The 23,119-nt window shown below is 38.3% G+C and overlaps 1 protein-coding gene across 9 annotated transcripts in view; it reads right to left on the bottom strand.

Moving 5' to 3' along the window:
- Positions 1 to 23,119, bottom strand: part of UNC79 (unc-79 homolog, NALCN channel complex subunit) — a 240,367-nt gene that overhangs the window by 184,206 nt on the left and 33,042 nt on the right. For 8 of the 9 annotated variants that reach the window (XM_059182968.1, XM_059182961.1, XM_059182963.1 and 5 more), the window contains exons 2-5: positions 19,645 to 19,765; positions 12,555 to 12,859; positions 9,182 to 9,352; positions 277 to 369 (exon numbers count right to left, since the gene is read on the bottom strand). In XM_059182968.1, the coding sequence (XP_059038951.1) occupies positions 277 to 369; positions 9,182 to 9,352; positions 12,555 to 12,801 (511 nt within the window). In that variant the 5' untranslated portion in view covers positions 12,802 to 12,859; positions 19,645 to 19,765. The remainder of the gene's footprint in view (positions 1 to 276; positions 370 to 9,181; positions 9,353 to 12,554; positions 12,860 to 19,644; positions 19,766 to 23,119) is intronic. The other variant, XM_059182967.1, reaches the window with a different exon arrangement.

Genomic DNA, 23,119 nt, shown 5'->3' with positions numbered 1-23,119 from the left:
TAGCCTACTCGCTTCATATCTTGTTTAACAATTGTTTTTTGGGTGCCTGGGTGGCTCAGTGGGTTAAGCCGCTGCCTTCGGCTCAGGTCATGATCTCGGGGTCCTGGGATCCAGCCCCGCATCTGGCTCTCTGCTCAGCAGGGAGCCTGCTTCCTCCTCTCTCTCTCTACCTGCCTCTCTGTCTACTTGTGATCTCTCTCTGTCAAATAAATAAATAAAATCTTTTAAAAAAAAATTGTTTTTTAATTCAGTCAAGCCACTCGAATTTCCACTGACCTGGGTTGGATGTGTATTGCATTGCAATCATAAGCATGGATGATGCAGACAGATTAACGTGGGCAGGAACGCCTTCTCTCCTTGAGGAACCCACTGAAACAAAACATTATTTCATTAGGTACAAGTAATCTCTATGTATACTTCTTATTTTACATTTAGTGTGAGAGCTGAGAAGACACTTTAAAAAAAAAAAAGTCTCAACCCATTCAATGGATGCTTTGCACAAATAAAACCACAAAACATCTGTCCTAGCACACAAATGCCATGATTGTCATCATCAATGGCAAACATTTCGTGAGAATCTACAAGGAGCAGAAACAGTGCCACAGTGTGATGAAATGGCTTTATCGGAGATGTACTTAGATGTGACCTCTGCTCCCAGGATGTTTATATCTAGGTGGGAGAGAAAGAAAAAACAAAACCTTCCATGTGTCCAGATATAAAGGCATGTCAAAGGTTATCCCAATAAAAGTAAAAATAAAAGGTTTATTTATTTTGAAACAACTTGAATGGGTTAACTTTTGAAGATGCAGGTGAAATAACAGTCAGCTTTTAATGGGGACCTTATTAATTCAGTCATACACACCAATTTCAAATAGTATATTATAAAAAATTACATATTAACTTTTTTATCATCTTGATTTTTCTTTCAGAAAAATTACATATTAACTTAAAAATTATTTTCAACTCTCACAGATCATGAAACAATTCTATTCAAATCTTCACATGTAAGTCAACAGCAGTATCTCCATCACCATGAGAATAACTTTTTTAGCTTTCCAGAGCTTACCATCTCCATATCCAACCAAGCTGTTTGGAAGAAAGCACTTTTTGAATCTGTGAGGACCACTGTCACTGAACATCTTATCCTGTGCCACAAGTATTCAGTCACAAAGCAAGCTGGTTTCTTCAAAAGTCATCTCACAGCTGTATATCCGTGGTCTCCACACGATAACCACTTACATCCTGCTTTTAAGACATCTTTAAGTGGCTTGTTTACAATGACATCCAACACTATATTATATTTCTTTCTCTCTCTCTTTTCTAGTGGCATAACAGGTAACTCCAAGTAGCATTCAAAACTAGCACCAAGGGGGGTCATTCAAGATACTACTCCAAAGAGTTGTTTTCTCCAAAGAGTACTCTATTATTCTAACCAGTAATTGAGAGAGGGCTCCCATAGGAGAATCTTCGAAAGGACTCAAATAGGGGCGCCTGGGTGGCTCAGTCAGTTGAGGGTCTGACTTCTGCTCAGGTCATGGTCCTAAGGTCCTGGGATCAAGCCCCACATCAGGGTCCCTGCTCAGTAGGAAATCTGCTCCTCCGTCTCCCACTCCCCTGCTTGTGTTCCCTCTCTCGCCATCTCTCTCTCTTTCTCTGTCAAATAAGTAAACAAAATCTTAAAAAAAAAAAAAAAAAAGGACTCAAATATAAAAAGAATTCCTTTTCTCAGGGACAATTGCAGAAGCAGGGGAAACTTTCCTTATAGTTAGGCTTGAGTGACCAATTGTCAAGAAAGCATGAACAGAACGGCTTCCAGTGAGTATGACAACCTCCGTCAGCCAGCTCTCAATTTCCTACACACAACAGAGAAAAGCACTAATGTGGGTAACAACAAAAAAGCAGATGACCCACAAATCTGCTTTATTTTATTTTACATTAAAGTACAATACGTGGAAATCTCACCTCCATCCATAAAGAATAAGGCAACTTATAAAAAAAAAATGTATGAAACAGCCATTAAAACACAAATATAAGATTTGCCATGGAATAGAGAACACAGAGAAAATTTAACATGATTCTATTCTTTTCATTGGATGGAAGACTTTGATCACAACACTGGATGGTAACCTTTACAACAGCTTTACAGAAATAAGCAAGCAAACAAAACAGATGTATCCTTAGTTTCATTCAGGTTCCATTTACCTGAATTTGCTTTTATTAATCACTTGCAGCTGGGCTCCTGCTACGTCACCAAGCAGGCCAGAGTCTGGGAGATAAACTAGTTTGGCTGTGCAATATAAATGAATATTAATAATTATACAAAGGTATGCAGATCAGGTCAACGCTCTTGGAGGGTAAAGCTGATCAATCAAGTGTGATTAATCAAGGAAAGAACTTTGAGCCAAATCCTAAAGAGCAAGATGCAGCCGCTCTCAGACTTCAGCCAGGGAGCTTGTTCAAATTCACTTTGGGGCCCACATCTAGAATCTGACTCCAACAGCTTGGAAGCAGAAAAGCTTTAATAAGCACATCAAGTAGTTTGTTGTTGTTGTTGTTGTTGCTTAATGTATTTGACAGAGAAAGAGAGCAGAAGCAGGGGGGAGGGGCAGAGGGAGAAGTGGGCTCCCTGCTGAGCCAGGGGCCCCATGTGGGGCTCGATCACAGGACCCTGGGATCTTGACCTGAGCCAAAGTCAGCCGCTTAACTGACTGAGCCACGCAGGTACCCCACATCAAGTGGTTGTGACGCAGGCGGGCCCTGAGCCTGGTGGCAGGAGCATTACTAGAGGGGAAATAAGAAAGGTGTGCAGGCATGCGAGGGAGAACTGGGTGGCCCTGGGCCCTTCGTTTAAGGGGGAGTGGAGGGTGGGGAAGGTAATTCTTGTCTCTGACATACTTGTGGAAAAATAATTACAAATATTTTAATAATTACATATATATATATATTTGGTCCTTTTGGGATAAGGGCTTTCACCACTGTTGAAATTCATGTGAAACTTTTTAATAATAAACATTTCTTAAAAAAAAAATTAATAAATAAAGACTACTACAAAGGGAGCCTGTGAATCCCTGTGCCTGGAGGCCTTTAAAAATGGGAAAGATGCCCAAAATGTCTCGATGATTTAGGTGAGGTCTATTTGGAGTAGAGCCCAAATGGCTCGACGACCTTTGGCTGTCCCTTCTACCCCTACAAATCCATGATCTCCCTCAAGCGTGGTCAACCACAAAGCCAAAAGCATTCCCCTGGCTCAAACCCTAGGAAACTGGCTCCAGCACCTCGACAAACAGACACTGCCTTGCAGTTCTTAGCCTTATAACAGACGGGATAAAATCACTGCCATTCTAATTAATAAACATGCACAGGCACACATCATTTATTGAATCTTGGTAAAAAGGCATGCATGATGTAAATAGATGTACGGCTCATACAGCTTGTCCCCATGAGGGTATATAAAGCCAAAGCTCCATACAACGGAAGGAAGAAGAGAATTAATCAAAGTAAGAAAATTTTACATCTAATATTGTGCTCAGGAAATACAATTACAAGTTCTAAGGCCTATTTCCTGATGCTCCCGGCACCACCAGAATAACGGTTATCAGCATTCCTTTCCTCTATGAGCAATAACAATTCCTTAATCTGTTCCTGCATTTTATAGCTCCTAATGTACTATCACGTATAGCTCTTATATGATTCTCACCAAAAAGAAATAAATAAGTAGGGACGCCTGGGTGACTCAGTCGATGACATGTACAACTCTTGATTTCACTGAGGTCATGATCTCAGAGTTGTGAGATCCAGACCATGTCCGGCTCTGTGCTGGGTGTGGAGCTGCTGAAGATTTTCTCTCTCTCCGTCTACCTTCCCCCTCCCCACCGCCGCTTGTACTCTCTCCCTCCCTAATAAATAAATAAATAAGACTTAAATAAATAAATATATTGGGGAAACCATTTTATAAAGAGAATCAGATTACTTGCATGAGAGCACCAACTTAATTATTAGCCCAAGTCACTTGACTTAACAGGTAACACCCTAGTGACGTATTCATTCAAAATTCATTTAAAAATTCAAAAAGTATTTTTTTCATACCCCTACATACCAGGCATTTTTCTAACCCTAGAGACACAGCCATAAACAAGACAGGCAAGCTTTTGTCCTTACGGAGCTTAGATGCTCAAGCAGTACCATCCATCGGCCACTTGTGGCTATTTAAATTTAAATGAATTAAACGTCAATGAAAGTCAGTCTCATTAGATTCATTTCAAGTGATCAATTGTCACATGTGGCTAGTGTATTCCCACGGAATTTTATAAAACATTTCCATCATTGCAGAAAGTTCCATGGACAATGCTGTTCTAAGAGGAACAAGCAAACAAATACCCATGAAGAAATAAAGCAGGGCACAGGAATAGGTAGAAAGTGATGGAAGGTCTTGCATTAGCTTGAGCGTAAGGAAAGGCATCTCGAAAGGTGTGACATTTGAGCTGAGACCTAAGGAGAGTGAGGAGGAATCATATGACCATTTGGGAGAAGGACTACTGAGACAGAGAAAAAGCCTCGTGTCTTTATGGAACTGCAGAATGGCTAATGAGGACAGCACAGGGTGAACACACAAGAGGCAGTAATGACGTAGTAAGGTGGCAGCAGTGGCCAGAGCACAGAGGGCCTTGTGGGCCAGGGAAGGACATTGAATGTGATTGGTCAGAGTGATGCAATGTGATGAAGGAAGTGACGTAGTCTGGTTTACGTGTTTGGAGCATAGCTCTGGCTGTTGGGTGGAGAACAATTGTAGGGTGGCTAAGAATAGAAGCAGGGAGATCAGTTCAGAAACTACTGGATGGGTCTGGGTGAGAGATGGTAGTAAGTAGTCTGAATTGGAATATACTTAAATAAACCCCATTAACCTTATACTTTTATAAGGGGTAAAGGTAAGAGAATCATCTGGGAAGAAGAAACACAGTCTGGTGCCATACAGTAGAACCACTTCCTTTGCTTTGCCAGATTGCATTGCTTACATTAGCAAGTGTCTTGTTTCTGTAAGCAGAGGGATTTGTGTTCCATGAGTTAGGGTTTGAGCACAAGATACCTATGCCTTCAGAGGGCATATCAATTCAACGTAAGAGGAAGACTGAGACACCATGACCCAAAGTCAGCGCAGCATTAAAAGATGTGCAGACTGCTAGATAAATGAAAATCACAGAGATAAGATTGCCCATCAACAACTCCTAGGCGGAGGAACTTGGCTGGCTCAGTCAGCAGAGCACGCAACTCTTGATCTCAGGGTTGTAAGTTCGAGACCCATGATGGGTATAAAGATTAGTGTGAAAAAAAAAAATTGCAGAAATGCTCTGTCAGATCCTATGAGACCAAAGCCTATTATAGCCATTATTGTTTATTATACAACAAATTCTAGGGGGAAAAAGTCCCAAGCCCCAGAGGCTGGCCCCTTTTCTCAAGCAATATTTAGGACAATAAAACTTCAGGACATGTGAATTTGAGCAGGATACTGGCATTAGTTGCTATGGTATTTGACCCATCTGTCATGTCTATGGGTTTGGTCTGTTTGACATTTGTCCAATGTGATACAATAGCCAAAGGCCATTCCTGTATGTTATCTCATGGTCTTCACAACAAACACAGGGTGTAGGCAGGGGAGATCATGATTACTCACAATTCTACAGCTAAGGAAACTAAAGTTTGATGAGGTTAAGAGATCTGCCAGGAATCGAAGGACTAAAAAATTTAGCTTTTCTGTTTCTACTCCAAAACATTTCTACCGATTGAATAATAAAGCTCTTACAGTACAGTAAGGCCTACTTTATAAAAATGATCATTAGCTAATAAAGCAGGTTTTTTATATAGAAGGCTATTAAAATGTCATCAATATATTGTGTTGGTTCTATATCTTTTTCCTATATATTTATTAGTTTTTGCAGGATCACAGGAATATCACACACATCCTCTGTAGGAGTAGTAACTGTAGAACAAAAATGATCCTAGAACCAGATATTCAATTCAACCACATGATTGCTTTTAAGTCAATGCAAAGATCTGAATGAACCTCTGTTTTTCCTAAGGGCAGGTGACTTTGAGGAAATTTGAGTTGCATGACACTGCACAGTCTAGGCTACCAAGATACACTAGAAGGGTCTTTTACTGATATCATTGCTCAGGCTTATTACCATCTTTGAAATAACATAGCCTACATCAGTTACTGTCCATTTGGGATCAGCTTTTCTCTTCTCTGCCAACATCCATATCATCTGCCCAACATCCATATTTCAATTTTGTCCACAAATTACAAATTTCTTATTGGAAAAAGAGAGGTTTCCATGGTGAAATGCTAATGACTTTTTCAATTCTTAGTAATCCATATATATGTATATATACATATATATGTATTTTAAATAAAGCCTATTGCACATACTTGGAATACAGAGAAGAATATCTGTTTATGGAAGGAGTTAAAAAGCAAAGGTTATGTCAAAGGAAATTTTTATAATAAATTGCAGTTTCCTCTGCAGCACCTCAAAAAGAGTTATTTAAAACAAAGGCATGGTACTTGGTTTATTGACAAAAATGACGGGAAGGGCCTAAGGGAGAAATGTGCATTGCCCTTACAATGACAGAGCTTAATGCTCCGTTAGACCCAGCTCAGAGCTTCATATTCTAGGTTCTTAATGATTCAAACATTTAACACCTGAAAAACTGTCCACATTGACATTTGACCTGGCAAACACCACACCGAGCAGAGAAAAGCCTCCTTGTCTTGACTTTTGTCAAGTACTCAGAAAATGCAACTTCCTTCATCCTAACCTCTCAGTCCTGAAATAAAAACATTCTGGAAGAAGTTAAATGCCCCTCTCTCTGTCTTGTTTTGGTTGGGATTTCTAGACTCTGAAACAACTGCCAAAGACAGAAACAACGTGGATGCCAGCAACAGACACAAATTCTCAACGTCTGTTCATTTTCACGTAATTAATCAGGAACCCACTCCTCATTCTCTTTGAATCTGTGTCTTTGCAAAAAAACAAATACAAAAGAAATACCTGAATCGTATAATAGAATGTGCCTTTAGTATTACTACTATTTACTTTCAAAGATTTAAAGGTGTCAAAAACTGGCTATTCCTCAGCCCATTGGCCTGGTGATGAGAAGCAGAAATCAGGAGTAAGAAACCAAAACCCAAGCGACAAGGTAAATGAACTAGATCAACAACTGGGTTAGAGGAATATATGTGCCTCTTACATAAAATAAGATTGATGTTATTTAACCTAGAATTAGTAAGCCAGAAATAACCTTAGAGATGGAACATGTTTTCCAAACCCCTCCTTTACAGCTGGCAAAACAATGGAGTCCCAGAGACATAAACAGCTTGTTCATAATTTAAATGAGCACCAAGTCGCTCTACTAATTAAGTATTAAAATTCACGTAAATGTTGTAAACTCAACTTACTATTTTATTCCCCTCAGGTACCAAGGCTCACACATTTAAATAAATAAGGATTCTAATGGGAGTATAAGGCATGTTTGGGGGTCTGTGAGGATTTAGAAATTAGTGAGGATTTAGAATAAAGAAATAACTAGCCAGTTGTCACAATGTTTGATCTGTGTGAAGCATAACTTCAGGGACCTGATAGAGTCAATGACTTTCCCTAAACTATTAACTTATTCCTAAGAAGGAGGGTACAGGGAGTTAGATTAATGATAACAAAGGTACACCTCAACTGTAATTCTTTTAAAAAAATAAATTAAAACAAAACAAGGATTCCTATGCCTAAATTTAACAGTGAACACAACTAAACAATTCTGAGATCCGTAAACATAAGTGAAGTCCTTGTCAGGTCACACAGAACAAAAACAAAAAGAGAGGGAGAGAATGATCAAATATTCTATTACTTGAACCATATAATCAGTCTGCTTATTTTTTTGAATAGCTATATAATTTAGATAGCCGTCAGACTCTTTGCTGAAAAGACATGAAAATTACAATTCCAGAGCTAAAATTAAGCTTAACTGTAAACCAAGTAATGGAGCTTAAAGGTACCTATGTTTACCAATTATTATTCCATAGCAACAAGCAGCAAGTTAAATAAGATCAAAGGGACCTAAAATTAAAATGGTGAAAAATGATCACTAGGAATGGAATATGATTAATAAAAAGTGTTGAAATGGAACAAGAATTGAGGGAAGGAGAGACATAAACTAACACTTAGCACTTAGCACTGTGTCCAGGTGAATCAGAAACCTGAACCAGGTATCCCAACAACCCAGGCAACTAGAATTATTATGCTCAGTTTACAGGGAAGAAACAGAAAGGTTAGGTAACTTGCCTAGGGCCACATAGCTAGTTTGGTAGCACAGCTGTTGATGCGAATCTAGATGTGTTTGACTCATAAATCCACCATCTTTTCAGGTTACCCCCTGAAGTAACCTCTGGATTCATAACAAATTTCTTTAAAAAAATACTTTAAAAGGATGGTGATCATAAAGACCACAACCCAATCTGTTTTTTCTCTTTGCTCATGTCCAGAAAGACTACAGAATTAAATCTATAAAAGTGAAATAGAGTTCAAGTCAGCTCCGCATTTATAAACAGAATGGGTCGCAAGCCTTAGCTTCTTTCAAAGTGTTTTCATAAGTTTGGACTCACTTCATCATTACAACATCCCTGCGAGGGGAAGTTCCTGCTGACATCATTCCCCCGATGAGGCGTCAGCCACATGAGCTGTCTGACACCACACAGTACATTTACCAACGGAGCTGAAACTAGGATCTGTATATCCTGACTCTGTCTATTCATCTTCCCATCATACCCTTCTGCCTTCAGATGCAAAAGATAAGAATTTCTATACCTAAGACAACACTCCCTCCACCTTTTGTCCTTAAGTGACAAAAATGCCATAATTTCTATGTAGGTAATATAGACTTCACCTTGATAATGTGTTCTTCCTATTCCATAAGACCAAATTATGCAAATAAAACAATTTCAAGGTATCATCATCATTCATTTCTTTGATTCTCACCATAATAATCATGCTGAAATGACAATTTAAATCACAGCACCTGTATACAGCAAGGGATTCCATTATAATCTTGAAAATCTACAGCCTAAAACAGCAAAAGCAATTTCTGTTCGTACAATACACTAAAAGAATCTAGTATTAGGTAAGATGGAACTTACATATAGCCATTGGTAGAAAAGATGTGCTAAGATATTCAATAATATCCTTGTGCAGAAATGGAGGAAAGGTAGCTAACGTTGATATCATCGTGTAGGGCAAAGTACTCAGAATATCATCATTGAGAAAGGGTAGCAAACATGTAGTTGTATAAAATATCGACTGTCCAAGATCTACAAAACAAAAGTGAGTAATCAGTCACAGAATATTTCGCCATTTAACAAAATATGCTAATTCTACATTTTAAATTCTTTTGAATTGGCTTAAATTATAACCAACTATCTCTTCCTTCCTATTAAGAGCTCTGAGACATGATGCCCAGTGATGTGCATACACAGGATTAGCTCGATGTATGACTGCATTAAGAAAGATAAATACCTCGATCATGAGCTTCTCCTCAACCCTTTATCAGTCTTCAGTAATACTTGGTATTCCCATATTATTCCTGGGTTTCAGAAACTAAAAGTGCTTTCCATGTGATCATGAACCCTGAAATATCCTCTAGCATTCTTATCTCCATTACGTTTTATACATGATAACTATGGCACAAAGCCATTAAATTATTTTCGCACTGGAAGTTTTAGAGAAGCCGAGGGAAGGACTGGAAACGAAACCAGGCTATCTCTTCTCCATCAACCAAAGCACACTCTTCCTACATCCAGAGTCTTGGGCAATGAGGGAACATGTGCCTTCCAGCACAGCAGCCTAAAGGAAGCTGTAAATGACTCTACATTCCCCTATGCATCTCATTATGAATTATCAGGGAAGGATGTGCCACCTAATGACAATCTTTCCACCAACACTTAAATGGGAATAGGAAGAGTACCTACCTCTCTTCTAGAAGGACTGTTAACAAGGCTTAAATGAGATTAACTTATGCTTAACACAGCACATAATGTGTGCTCCACAAGTATTAGTCGTTTTTAGTAATACGAATAATGTTACTATTATTACCTGCACAAGGAGTAAAAATAGAGGACATTCACCAAAAAAAAAAAAAAAAAAAGAAAGAAAGAAAGAAAGAAGGAAAAAACCCCATATCTAGTTAGCTTTAAAATGCATCTATACCAAATCTTATTATACTAAATATATCTTTTGATAGTTCTGGGCCTCCCAATAGATGGGTTACCAATCAACACTTGACAATGAAGACTTTGATCATCTTGCTATCCATTCTAAAAAAAACTATTAGATTTGTTGGGTTTGCAGCTCCTTTACCTTCTTCATGCAATTCTAATGTCTGATGTTATTTCTGATTAGAATTAATATGCCATCTCAACAGTCACATCGACTGACAACACAGAGGACGAGGCCACAGGGCACCTTGGTGAGCAAGGGTCACTCAAGCTTGGGCTCAAGTTGATGAGACGTAAAATTCACAGGTGTTTTACTAAGAACTAACTGAGGCTATGCATCAAAGACACCCAACTACACTGTAGTCTCATTACAGAACACTGGTGCGGAAAGGGGCCTGGGAGCTAGAATATTTTTCAAACGAGGAAACCAAGGCCCCAAGAAAGAACGTGATTGCCCAAGATCACCTGACATGTGGAACCCGAACTGTGACAAGAATGCAGCCCTCGACAGTGCGCTGCACTGCCCCCCATGAGGACACAGCCTCCATCCCTGGGGCAGTGGTTCTCAAACTCAGGATACGAAAGAATCACCCAGAGAGCTCATCAAAAATCTCCATTCTCAGGACATACCCCTCAGCGATTCTCAGTCCTAAATCCCGGTTCGGGACCCAGAATTAATTCCTTGTTCAAGCTCTCTCGGGGATTCTGACATGGTGGAGAAACCCTGCCATACTGCTTTTTAACCTCTAAGGGATAGTCTAGTGAGTTTTTTTCTCTCCTTTAAGCTCTTTTATGCAGAACAAGAACATGGTATATAGATTATAGTGAAGAGTAAAGTCACAACACAGTTGTGTATATAAAAGCAAATATATAAATCATGCCTCCTGAAATTGTCATAACTTAACATATTAATTGCAGTTAAATGGGTTGTGTGAGTTACCAAACTGAATGCTTTTATCTTAATCCAGGGGCTCTCACACAGTGGCCCACCCTAGGACCAGGCAGGTCTAGAGTGACCTCAGGACTGGTTGTCCCAAAGGTAAGGTACTGACAGGCCCACAACCACCATGGTAGGCTCTGCCAGTCTTATGTTCAAAGAGTCGTCTCCTTTAAGTTCTGAGAGGGGATGGGAGCCCAGTGAAAGTGATGAGGCTTAAACAGCTACAAAATGATACAACAAGCAAACTTACAAATTTGTACATTTTTAAATATTCACTATAAGATAGAACTGTAAATATAAGAAGAAACAAATTGAGTAGCATTATGTCATCATTTTTATAAAAGTATATTTTTTAAAAATTTTCTCATGAGGAACACATCTTACTAAATAAACCATTAAACATTCTCTTATGAGAGTTAGCCACAATTCAAAGGTAAAATCACCACCACAATCCACCCACTTCCCAAATTCCAATTTTTCTATGCAGTGAATCTTTGGTTATCGTATTTCCAGAAACACAATTATCAGTGCTTTAAAGTTAGAACAAGTGATGTTTTAAATGTTCATTCTCTGCAAAAATCCCTTCTCTTATTGCATGGGTTTTCCATGTGATTCTCAAAAATATAATACTGAATAGTTAAGCCAGAAACATTATGATATTATTGTACTCCTTTTTATAAGTTAGAAGAATCTGGTAAACAAGCAACATAATGACATTGGCTAAAACACACTAGAAAGGGAAAGCATTAAGAAAAGAAGCATGCTTTTCATGGGAGCACCACTCATACTGTATAGTAGGTACCATATAGAGCTTAAAGCATCACTATACACTCTACCAAGGGCCAACATTTTGTAAGTATTGATGGCTAACAAAATTTAGAAGTGTTCTTAGAGATTTCTCCTTATTGAAACTCCCAGGTTTAAAAAAAAAAAAAAAACCAAAAGGAAAAATAAGTCCCAGAGAGATTCTGTGATTTGCCCCCCAAAAATCACAGAATTAGTCAGTGGATTTGACCTGCTCTCCTTACATTTTATTGCGGGAGGGGGGTCAAATTTCTAAATCTTAGCCATAATTTCAACAAGAATCTCCATGACAAGCAGATCAAAAGAGGTAAATTTCCGTCAGAGCCTGACTCCTCTTTCCAGCCTATTTCCCCTAAATGTAGGCCCACCTGGGTTACATCCCTCTGGCCATAAAAGAGGAAAAAAAAATGCAGGATGGGAAACACCATAATTAAGTATCTGTGTAAGAAAGGCTTTAGCCACACAAAGACCTTTCAAGCAATTTATTCCAATAACAAGTCTCCAGCACCCATACACATACATGGACATTCTCAAAGGTTCTGATTAAATGCTCACCGTGTTGGCCATGCTGTAGTAAAGGAACTAGATCCAGGAGAGTCACCAAAGTCACGTAGAGGCCTTGATAGTCCAAAGAAGGGTAGTCTGACAAGTGAGCATCACGACTCTGCAGGCCGCGTTCAGAGGGGGCCTCTCGCAGGACGCTGTAAAGGAGGGAGCGAGTAACAGTAGGGTTGATGGAACTGACCTGCGGTCTTAGAGATGGGGTGAGTGGGAATGGCACAGGAAAAAGACACATGGTCATGGGCACTGTCAAATTGGAGGCATCTTGGTTTTCCTTCTTCCCTGTGCGGGACAAAATGCTGTTGGGGGGACAAGGAAAAAAAAGAGACAACAAAGACACAAAGAACAGCACATTACATTGAAATGACACTCTAAAACAAATAATAAAACTCCAGATACATCCCACATAAGATGCAATGGCTCCACCAGCCGTGTGTGCAAATAGAGTCCGAGTCGCACAGCTTCGTGCTCAGAGAGGCAACCAATAGCTCGAGGGTTTGTTTGTGGAAGTTGCATTGCATCTCATGTGTTATCTGGTTAGTAAGGAGCAAAAATATAAAAATGCATGTTTCAGTGCCAAACCCATGTTTTACAGTTTGTCAAGCTGGTGAAGGAGAGGTTTCCTCGAAGGAAAACCAATGGCTTTGCCGAATGAGTCAGGGCTTCTATTACTAATGGAAACAAGCTTTCAAAGCAAAGGAAGTTTTCAGCAAGACTGTCTTAATCACATAAGTAAAAACCTGCAAAATATAGGTATGGCACTTGCAGAAACATGTTTTAGCAAAGAATAAACATGTGTGTTTATTAAGAAGGTCTTAAAAATCACATGTTTATTGCATCAAAATAATGTCTATATGTATATTATGATACTGTTTCATGACATTCTGTCAGTATCATTTGAGATAATGAAGTTTAAACAGGCATATGAATTTAGAAATAATACATATTTCTAAAATGTTAGCTAAACTACATTGGAAAAGCTATAAAATAATATATAGTAGATGGTCTGCAGCATATGTTTGTGAACTAATGATAATGGTTATTTATGTGTGTGTGTGTTTTTTTTTTATTTTGCATGTTGGGGAGGAAACATTTTATTCTACGAATACAAAGAGTGGCTTATTAAACAGTTACCTTCAAAATTCTAAATAGGCAAGCAGTATCTGTCATAAAGCTGTACATCATACAATAAGATCTCATGTGTTACTGCTGCTACTTACGTTATTATTCAACAAAACTCACTAAACACTAAAGGAAAGATAATTTAGAGAGTTAAAAAAAAGTTTAATGGGAATAAAAATAAACTCTGGAAATAAACTGGCTTTCTTTTAGCCTTCCTTTTTAAACGAAAATGTTTTAGTCAAAGCAATAAAGCAGAAGAGTTGTAAATTTAAAAATAGAAGACATGACTGCTTTGGCCAGATGTTTAGTGTTTTTAAGTTAGGTTATACTATTTATCATTAAAGACAATCGCTATACATTATAGTGATAGTATCTACTGCACTTAAAAAATGTTTTTATATAGTACACTTATATGCTATTCAAAGTGGATAACAATTTATGTTTCACTACATAAAAATAACCTTGTTTTACACTTAACTCTATATGCATCAAACATTACTAAGTTCTTAGTTAATGGTACTACATTTACCATTTTTACAGTGGTGTCAAGAATTGGTTAGTGTCAGGCATGCTTGCTATTTCAAGTTTACATTTATTTCTATTTACTCTTAGTGCAAAATATGTTACAATGTAAGAAAAATGACTACATGCTTTTTATTTTCCATGTGCCTAATTTACCTCGATTTCCTTTGTCTTCTGTTACCCAATGTCCAGGGAAAAACAATTAATAATAATAAAGATAATTTCAGAATAGTTATGGAATACTTCTTAGCAAGAAATACCTTAAGATTTAGTGTAATTTTTTTTTACTTTTAAAGGGATTAAATTTACCTTTTTTGGTGTGTGATGTATTTAACTTAAAGTAAGCTTATACTTTACAATGGGATAATATCAACATTCCAGTACCATCAGATTTTCCGTCAAACTTTATACTTTCCTCATATAACTTGATTACTCTTAAAAGTACCACCTTTAAATGTTATATTCTTGCTAAGCCCAATCACCAAAAATCTGTTTTAATAGAATTCTATCCCACTAAAATTCCTTTAGAATTACAACAGATGTTAAGTCAGAAATATTATTTCCCAAATTTTAGCCCTAAGTTAGCCTACTACCAGCATCATTTCAAAATTACAAGATGCGGATCTTCTAGAAGTGATATAGAAAAACATTTTGCCTTAAAGAATAAAATCAGCTATATATCATATATTAATGCTGTCCTTTAAATTAAGCACAGTTCTGTCATCAGACTTTTCCTTGGTGGGGGAAATATAGTACATTATTTTTTTTTTCAAGTATATTTTAGTATTGTTCCAAAGTTTGATATAATTTAACAGACACTAGTCAAATCGACTTTGGAGACTGTTTTGGTATTTTTCCCTTCCTGTATATATAGGGTTCCCAAATGATAGCAGCAACAAGTTAATACATGCAGGGAGGGAGAATGTCAGCATTGAAACAGTAAAACTTCTCTCTCACTGCCTCTAGATTTAATAAGTAGGTGAAGTTGAGAAAAAAAATGGCTGAAGATGAGTTATCCATGAAACCAGTTTTAAATCACCATTCATGTTTCAATGTAAGGAAGTGTTTTAATTTGTGGAAAAACTAAAGAAGGGCTCATGAGTCAATGTACAATGCATTGTGATTTTATGATGTTTTGTGAAGTTTATTCAGGAAAAAAAACTTATTTCCCCAACCAAACTGTCTAACTTGGGAATGATAAAATCATCTACCCCATCTAAAATTATTCCCCAGAGGTCTGTACACCCAACCAAAAAGAATATGAAGAATGCCCTGCTCAGAAGAGTTTGACCCAGCAACCAACTTTTCACCTTTCCTTTTCCCTCCTGAGATCCTCTTTATCAAATATTTATTCCCAACATCAAGAGGAACCAAGAGAAGAAGACCCCTGTGGGTACAGAGAAAGATGAGAAGTTGTCCTGAGGTATTATAGCACAGAAAATTAATACATAAAATAAACTTTCTATAAGATTACGAATTTTGACATTTGGATTGAATCTCTCTACACTAAACAAAATTTATTTGACCAAGCTATGCTCTAAAACTACTCTGTAGACCTCAAATCAATAATTGGAAGGTCTGTTTTCTTCCTAAGCAATTAAAAATTACAATTCAATTAAGATTTTTGAACTGAGACTAGAATCCCTTTTCAAAATGTATCAAACATTTTCTAAAGAGTTAGCGACAAGTAGCTTTCCTCAAACTTAATGATTTTTAAAAAGATTTCATGTGCTAGCACCTTGAATGGCACCAGCAGAAGATCTGGGGGAAGGAATTCCAAAAGACTGTATGACCTAGGAAGACTACAAACCTTTAAATATTCTGCCAGGTAGGGGAAAAGATTCTTAAAGAAGACCTTAGATTTTAAATATGGCCCCAGAATGCTTCTAGTGTACAATGGACAGACTCCCCTGTAGTGAAGGGGGATTAAAGTAGACGATCTTCACAGGTCCTTCTAATACTAAACACAAACAAAATCTAAACTCTGAAGTTCCATGTAAAGTGCGTATCTGTTCCCATCCTTAGGTCCCTGCTAAATAAAAATGAGTACAACTCGGCACTCAAACAGAATTTTACCTGGTACCCCAGGTCACCATTAGATGAAGTAAATGCTCTAGAAAGATTGCTGCAATGGACAAAACTTGGACAAAGTCAACACAGTTCAACAAACATGTGCTGATCCTCTTCTGAGAACCAAACTCTGCTCTATGCTCAAAGGCTAGTAAGATGAAAAATGCACAGGAGTCACCTTCTACTAACTGAACCCCATGAACTTTATTGTGAATCTAATTAAGAGCTAAGTGGACATATGTGGACTACTCAATGCTGATACAGTCAATTATGGTAACACAATCTCTCCTCTCCTGTGCATTAGATTAAGTGAAGTTAAACACCTAGGCTAATCTCTGCCTTTGGGAAAATGTACAAAACTCTACTGAAATCAGTAAGGATTATGTGCCATGCATGAAAACCACAGGACTATTCCTCTAAAAATGCAATCCTGACTCAAATGAAGCAGCCAATACTTAATTTTGCAGATTTTAATAGAAATAATAATAACTCTGGGGCGCCTGGGTGGTTCAGTGGATTAAGCTGCTGCCTTCAGCTCAGGTCATGATCTCAGGGTCCTAGAATCGAGCCCCACATCAGGCTCTCTGCTCAGTGGGGAGCCTGCTTCCCCCTCTCTCTCTGCCTGACTCTCTGCCTACTTGTGATCTCTGCCTGTCAAATAAATAAATAAATCTTAAAAAAAAAAAAAAGAAATAATAATAATTCTAACTTCCTTGAGAATATCCAAACAGGAAGTCAGAGGATTACTCTGTGAGAATTCATCTCTAATTCTTTCTTCATGTTTCATCCCAAGAATCTGGATTCTGAAAGCAAGAAGTGTTTCTGAATGTAAAAATCAATGAAAATGCAAAGGGAACCATCTTTTTAGTAAGTAGAAGATCTTACTATACCAAATACCCAGGCCATATCATCAGTCTTGAACTAACAGTGTAAGTAAAATAAAGAAATGTAGATATGATTGGTATAGATATATAAACCACCAGTGAAAGTGGTCTGTCATAACTTGGACATACAGGACAATAGTTTCTATATTTCTAGTAAGCAAAAGAAATGAAAGAGTTTTGAATTGTTCTTTTATTGTTGTCGTTGTTGTTGCTGTTTTTAATGCTGAGATAGGCAAAGAGAAGAATGAAACTGCATTGGGTTCAGCCCAAGAGTTGAACCTATAAGTACTAAAGTTCAACCCATGACATGTTACCCTGCTTGGGTTTTCACTCTTCCTCTTACTACATGTAAATATGTCCTATAGGCTGTCAACTCCACTCTGACCTGCTGCTATGCACAACAAATTGCTAAGTGAGAGAAAGAGCTAAAACATCTGGGAATTGAAATGCTGTCCATGTGACACTTCAAGAAAAGCTAAATTTAACTTCCAAAAAGTTGGCAAGTCTTTGCATGAAGCACTTCCCTTCCTCCCTTAACCTCAGGGACAGCCGAAACTAGGCCTTGGTCTCAGAAGGGAGGCTGGTATTCCCAAAGGCTAAACCCAAGTTTTTACGAAGAGAAGCCTCTCCATACCATGCTAACCAGTAGTACTTGGGAGAAGCAGTGTCATGTAATTATTGAGTGTGTGTGCTGTGGATGAGGACCAGCAGGGTCCAATGCTGGTTCCAACACTTACTAGATGTGTCATTGTGAGCAGTTTATGAAACCACTCTATGCTTTAGTTTCATTGTTTGTAAATGGATATAAGACTACACTCATTTCATAGAATTATTAAAAGGGATTACATGAGATGACATGTAAAGCACTTGACACCTATAATTACTGGTATTATCACATACAATAGCTATGATAAATGGCAGCCATTTTGTTACTCTTGCCAGTAGGAGTCGTTGCTGACACTGTCTCCCACTGAAAAGGGACTCCGCTCAATTGCATAGAGAAGAGTCTACTTGAACAAATTACCTTCATCCCAGTTTTACCATTTCAATGTTATCACCCATGACCATATCCTAACGATCCATCACTCAAGAAAATGGAAATTTCATGTCTTGCGAACATGGCTTCAGTATCTCAAATTTCCAAAATTCCTGATACAATGACGAAGATTTAAGCAGTAGGCTTTAAAGTGCCAATGGGAACATCAGTTTCTTGGCAAAGTGAATTCAGATTTTCCTTCCTACTGAAAAAACAGCTCTCACTTTGTGAACTCCCAGAATTTGTGATAAAGGAAAGTGCTTGCTTGCCATTGAGAACTCTGACCTCAACGACAAAAAGGAGAATTCAAAAGAGCAGACTCAGATGCTTGTTGTATAAACTTAAACTGCTTATCACTATGAAAATTGAAAAATGCTTCCCCTACAATGTGAAAAGAAGGGAAATTGCCCCTAAGGTCCTCGACTCGGCAAGTATGAAATACCTGGGCAAGTCTAAAATCCATGCATTTGATACACAGAATCCCTTTAAAAGAGAACAGGGGCACTAAGTGTTCTAAAGAAGACAAGGTATTCCAAAGAACAAGAACAAGCCCTTCCCAGCAGGGCTGAGAAGACCAGTAGCTGACTTGATCACATGAAGCCTCTTCTGCAAAGCGTTCAGTCGGCCCATGGCTGAGCCCTGACCACTGGGACCTCCAACACCAGGGCCACGCCCCTCAGTCCCCACTGGTGTTCTGTTCCTAATTCTGATCTCACAAAAGAAACAGTAGCAAGTCATTTTGCATGTTTCCAAAAATCAGATCTGTAGCACAAAGATCATGGTCAGGAAGGGAGAGACTGAGCCTTAGAATTTAATGGAAAGGAAAGGGCTCCCCTCCCTTCGTGGCTGTGATTTCCCAAACACCTGAGTGGTTCCCCTCCATCTGCCTATTTTTCCTATTCCTAGTGAGAACTGTAAAGGAGGTAAGTACCTTCTGTCTCTGTGTCACAGTCAAAGCGGCCAATGCTTCCCACTTCTTGTTCCCCCCAGAGTGTCCACATCAATTGTCAAACATACTGAACGCAGATGGTTATTCCCAGATCGTACTTCAAGTAATAAGATATACTATAGATAACCTAAAATGCTACTTAATTCTGCTTTTGTTGAAGATCGTCTCCTATTCTTAATTTTAGCAACATAAATTCTCCTTTCCACCGCACTCTACATTAATGCCAGACACAGAACCTTTTACCACTATATAAATCTCTTGAGAAGATGTAAAATGAGGGAAAGCAGGCTGTAGCCATGCAACCCATTTGTTTTTTTCCACTTAGGTCTGTGATCTGATCTGCTACATACCCCCAGAGAACCTGAGTCCAGACTCTTCTGACAGGGCACAAGAAAACAGAAGGCCCTTCAAAACTTTCAGTTCAATAAAAGCTTAGGCCCCAATCAATTCAGCAGTACTACCTAATAATTCTTTCAAAGTAGAGGATATTTTAAAGCTTACCTTAACAAGGTCTGAGAAAAGTATTTCAGGGTGTTTGCAATATCTGATCCTGAAGGTACAGGATAAATGTTGTGAAGAACCCGGTTATGATATTCTTGTAAGTACCGAATCTTGGAAGCAACTAGATAAAAGCAAAACAAAAGAAAAAAAAAAAAAAAAAAAAAAAGAAAGAAAAATCATCTTGTAATATGTATTAGGTACATAGTTTTGGGGTTTTTCTTTTTAATGATTAGGTACAGAATTTAATAAATATTTTAAGGAAAATATGTTAAATTTTTACTGGAATTCCATGTTAGAAACCACTTAAAAGACCTTTAATTTTTTATCATTATATTCAGCACACAAATTTTTTTTTTACTTATCTGGCTTAATATCCTATTCATAAATTATCTGTTTTTTTTTTTTTATCACTAAGAAAAGCAGTATTCCAAATCATTTTATAACCACCCCCCAGTTAGCTTATTATTAGCAAAATAATAATAGATATAATCTCTGCCACTAGAGAATTATATTTAAGATTGCTGAACTAAAACTGAAGGAGAAAGCTCAAAGGTCTTTCAACAACACTTCAAAAATCCTAAAATATAGGGAGTCTCTTGCACAATGGCATCAGTCAAAACCAGATTTTTAATTCAATCCATGATCATTAAGACATGTGACGTATTTAGTGAATGTCTGAACAGCAAGAATATGTTATGAGGAGAGTAACTTGGTGAGTATTAAGTAAGAATATAATAACTGGGTGGTAATAAAAATATAAAAAATGAATGTCACATTTTTCTTCCAAGGACTTTCATAAATTAGGAGACTTCCTAATAGCTTTTCTGAGCACGGCTGCTCACATCTTCAAGATTCAGGAGGGACTAAATGGGCTTGTTTACCCTCCTACACCTACCTGGAGTCACCAGCATTGTCCACATTCCTGACCTGACCTTTGACCTGGCTGCAGTGAATGGCCCAGTTCTAGTCATTCCTCTTTGCAAATCCCAAGGGGCCATGATGATCACCGTCTCTCAGGTCTCCTCTTCCACAGAGCTCTCAACACTGTCCATTTGTCCTTTCAATCTTTACGGCTACCAAGGGAGCCTTTTAGGTGGTATGGCTCACTGTCAGCAGTTAACAGAAGACATATCAAGTCCTGGAGAAGCAAGGTCTTGCTGTTCCCAACAGCCCACGGATACAAGCTCCTGGACGCATTCTAACTGAAACGCTGGTGTAAGCAACTTAAGAAAAGTCAAAATGCTTTTGACAGGCGTGGGACGTAGAATCACAGAATGATGATATATCACAACTGGAGGGACCTTAGGGACCTTTTCCCAAAACCATGTCATTTTAAAGATGGGGAAAATGAGGCAATTAAGTTGTCAGTGGCAGAGCTAGATCAGATCTTATACCCCTGGCCCCCATCCTGTGCTCTTTCCGCTGTGACATACTCTAGAACACGACTCTTGAGAGGAAGTCAATATGCAGATAGTGGGTGTTCGCTGCATGATATCAAAGCAATTCCCAGCTGTTTTTAGGTTAATCGTTGATTCTAAATCCCACATATACCATTGATCAAATCTGCCTTTTCTCCCTCCTACTACCTGTACTATTTCCCTAATATGGTTAGCATTTCCCCACAAAAATAAGTCTGCATGGCAGATAATAATACCTTGACTTTGTATAGACATCACCTCTGAAGAAAGCAACAAGTTTATATCCATTGTCTCAAGGAACCCCAAAAGTATTTGGTTGTAAATAACTTTTTTCCTGAGATAAGGTAAAAAGAAGCGATACTTGAAACTCCTACATAATTTACAAAAACCCATTTCGTTCTCGGTGTTTTTGATCTCAGTGTGTTCACCGCCTTTTTAAAATCCTGTGACAGGGACCCCCCACACACATTAATACATAGTTTCTGAGATCAATACTCAGCAGCATGTGCCTGCTGCTCACCCACCATCACAGTAAAGCTTTGTTACTATGACTTCTCCCAGTTTTAATAATCAGCAGGTTTCGGTCAAGTATTTCAGGAATACCATTAATCATTCTACCACCTAAAAAAAGGTGTTGATGGGGCAGGTTGTGGACAATAAACTCATGTGAAGAGAAAAGCCAAAGATCCCAAACTCAGCGTTTGCTCATAATTTAAGAGCTACAAAACTGGCACTACACAACAAAGACAAGCATTCAAAACTGTGTGTGGAATGAATGAATATTCTTTTTAAAGTTCCTTTTGTTAAAATGCAGCCATGTCTCCTTTCAACAGGTATCCAAACATGCAAGGGAGAACAAAGAAAAGAATCCTTCCCTACTTGGAGACCTCTTAATATTTTACAAATGTCACATTGCATTGTCTTTATTTACTTACCTGTTTGTTTTCTATGCCAGGTTGTAAGTTTCTTGAAGGTAGAAACTGTGTCTGACTCCTGTCTCTATCCCAAGCCTAACACATTGCCTGCCACTTGGTAAGCAGTTGATACATTTGCAGGATAAATGAACAAATGAATTATCACTTTGATGATATCCCCTATCATTTGCAGGTGTTGGTTCTGTAATATATACATGTCTGTCTCCCACACTAGATTGCTGCCTCTTTTTATTCCTAATGCCAGACGTCTAGGAGGTGGCCAAAAAAATAACCGATGAGTAAAGATGGAAACGGGGCAGAAAGAATGAAGGGGAGAGAAAGAAGAACAAAGATAGTGGTGAGTAATCATGAAGGACAACTTCTAGAACTGGTTGGAAAATTGGTCACACTAATTTTTACATTGGTGAATGCAACAAAATCTTAGCGGTGGTAGACTTATTTTTAAATAACTTTCATGTTTTCGACTATTGGAGAACATCCAGGAAGGCCCCTGACATACAGTGATTTGTAATTGTGCTGGGGAGGTGACTAGAACACATCAACCTTTCAACTTTGTGCACCAAAAAAAAAGGTGGTTTGGCTGGTTGCTAAGCCCATGTGAGCCACCAGCAGCCTCACTGCAGCACAGAGGTCTTACTCTTTACTCAACCATGTATTGCTGCATGAATATTGCTGCAGAAACTCAGATAGTTGAGATATACAGAAATGACCTCCAAACTCGACTGACCCTCAGACTACATTTCTCCAATAAGCTCCTTCTACTACCTTCTTCAATCACTGCTTCATCTCTCTCCGTGTTTTCCAAAACTCCCCCACACCCACTCTTTTCCTTATACTTTTAAGAAAGCAGACGCCATCTGTTAGGGACTGCATGTTACCCTCCACCCCCAAAATCATATATTGAAGGCTTAATGTCAAAATGTAACTGTATTTGGAGATAAGGCCTTAAAGTGGTGATTAAGTCAAAATTAAGACCCTTAGAGTAGGCTCTAATCCAGTCTGCCTGGTGCCCTTCTAAGAAGAGGACATTAGGATATAAGACAGACACCAGGGATACATGTGCACAGAGAAAAGGCCATGTGAGGACAGGAGGAAGGCGGCCATCTGCAGCCCAAGGAGACA

The sequence above is a fragment of the Mustela lutreola genome, chromosome 7 (genome assembly GCF_030435805.1).
Source record: "Mustela lutreola isolate mMusLut2 chromosome 7, mMusLut2.pri, whole genome shotgun sequence".
Taxonomy (NCBI): Eukaryota; Metazoa; Chordata; class Mammalia; order Carnivora; family Mustelidae; genus Mustela; species Mustela lutreola.
Note: the sequence above shows the minus strand (reverse complement) of the source record. Positions and strands in the feature narration are given on the sequence as shown.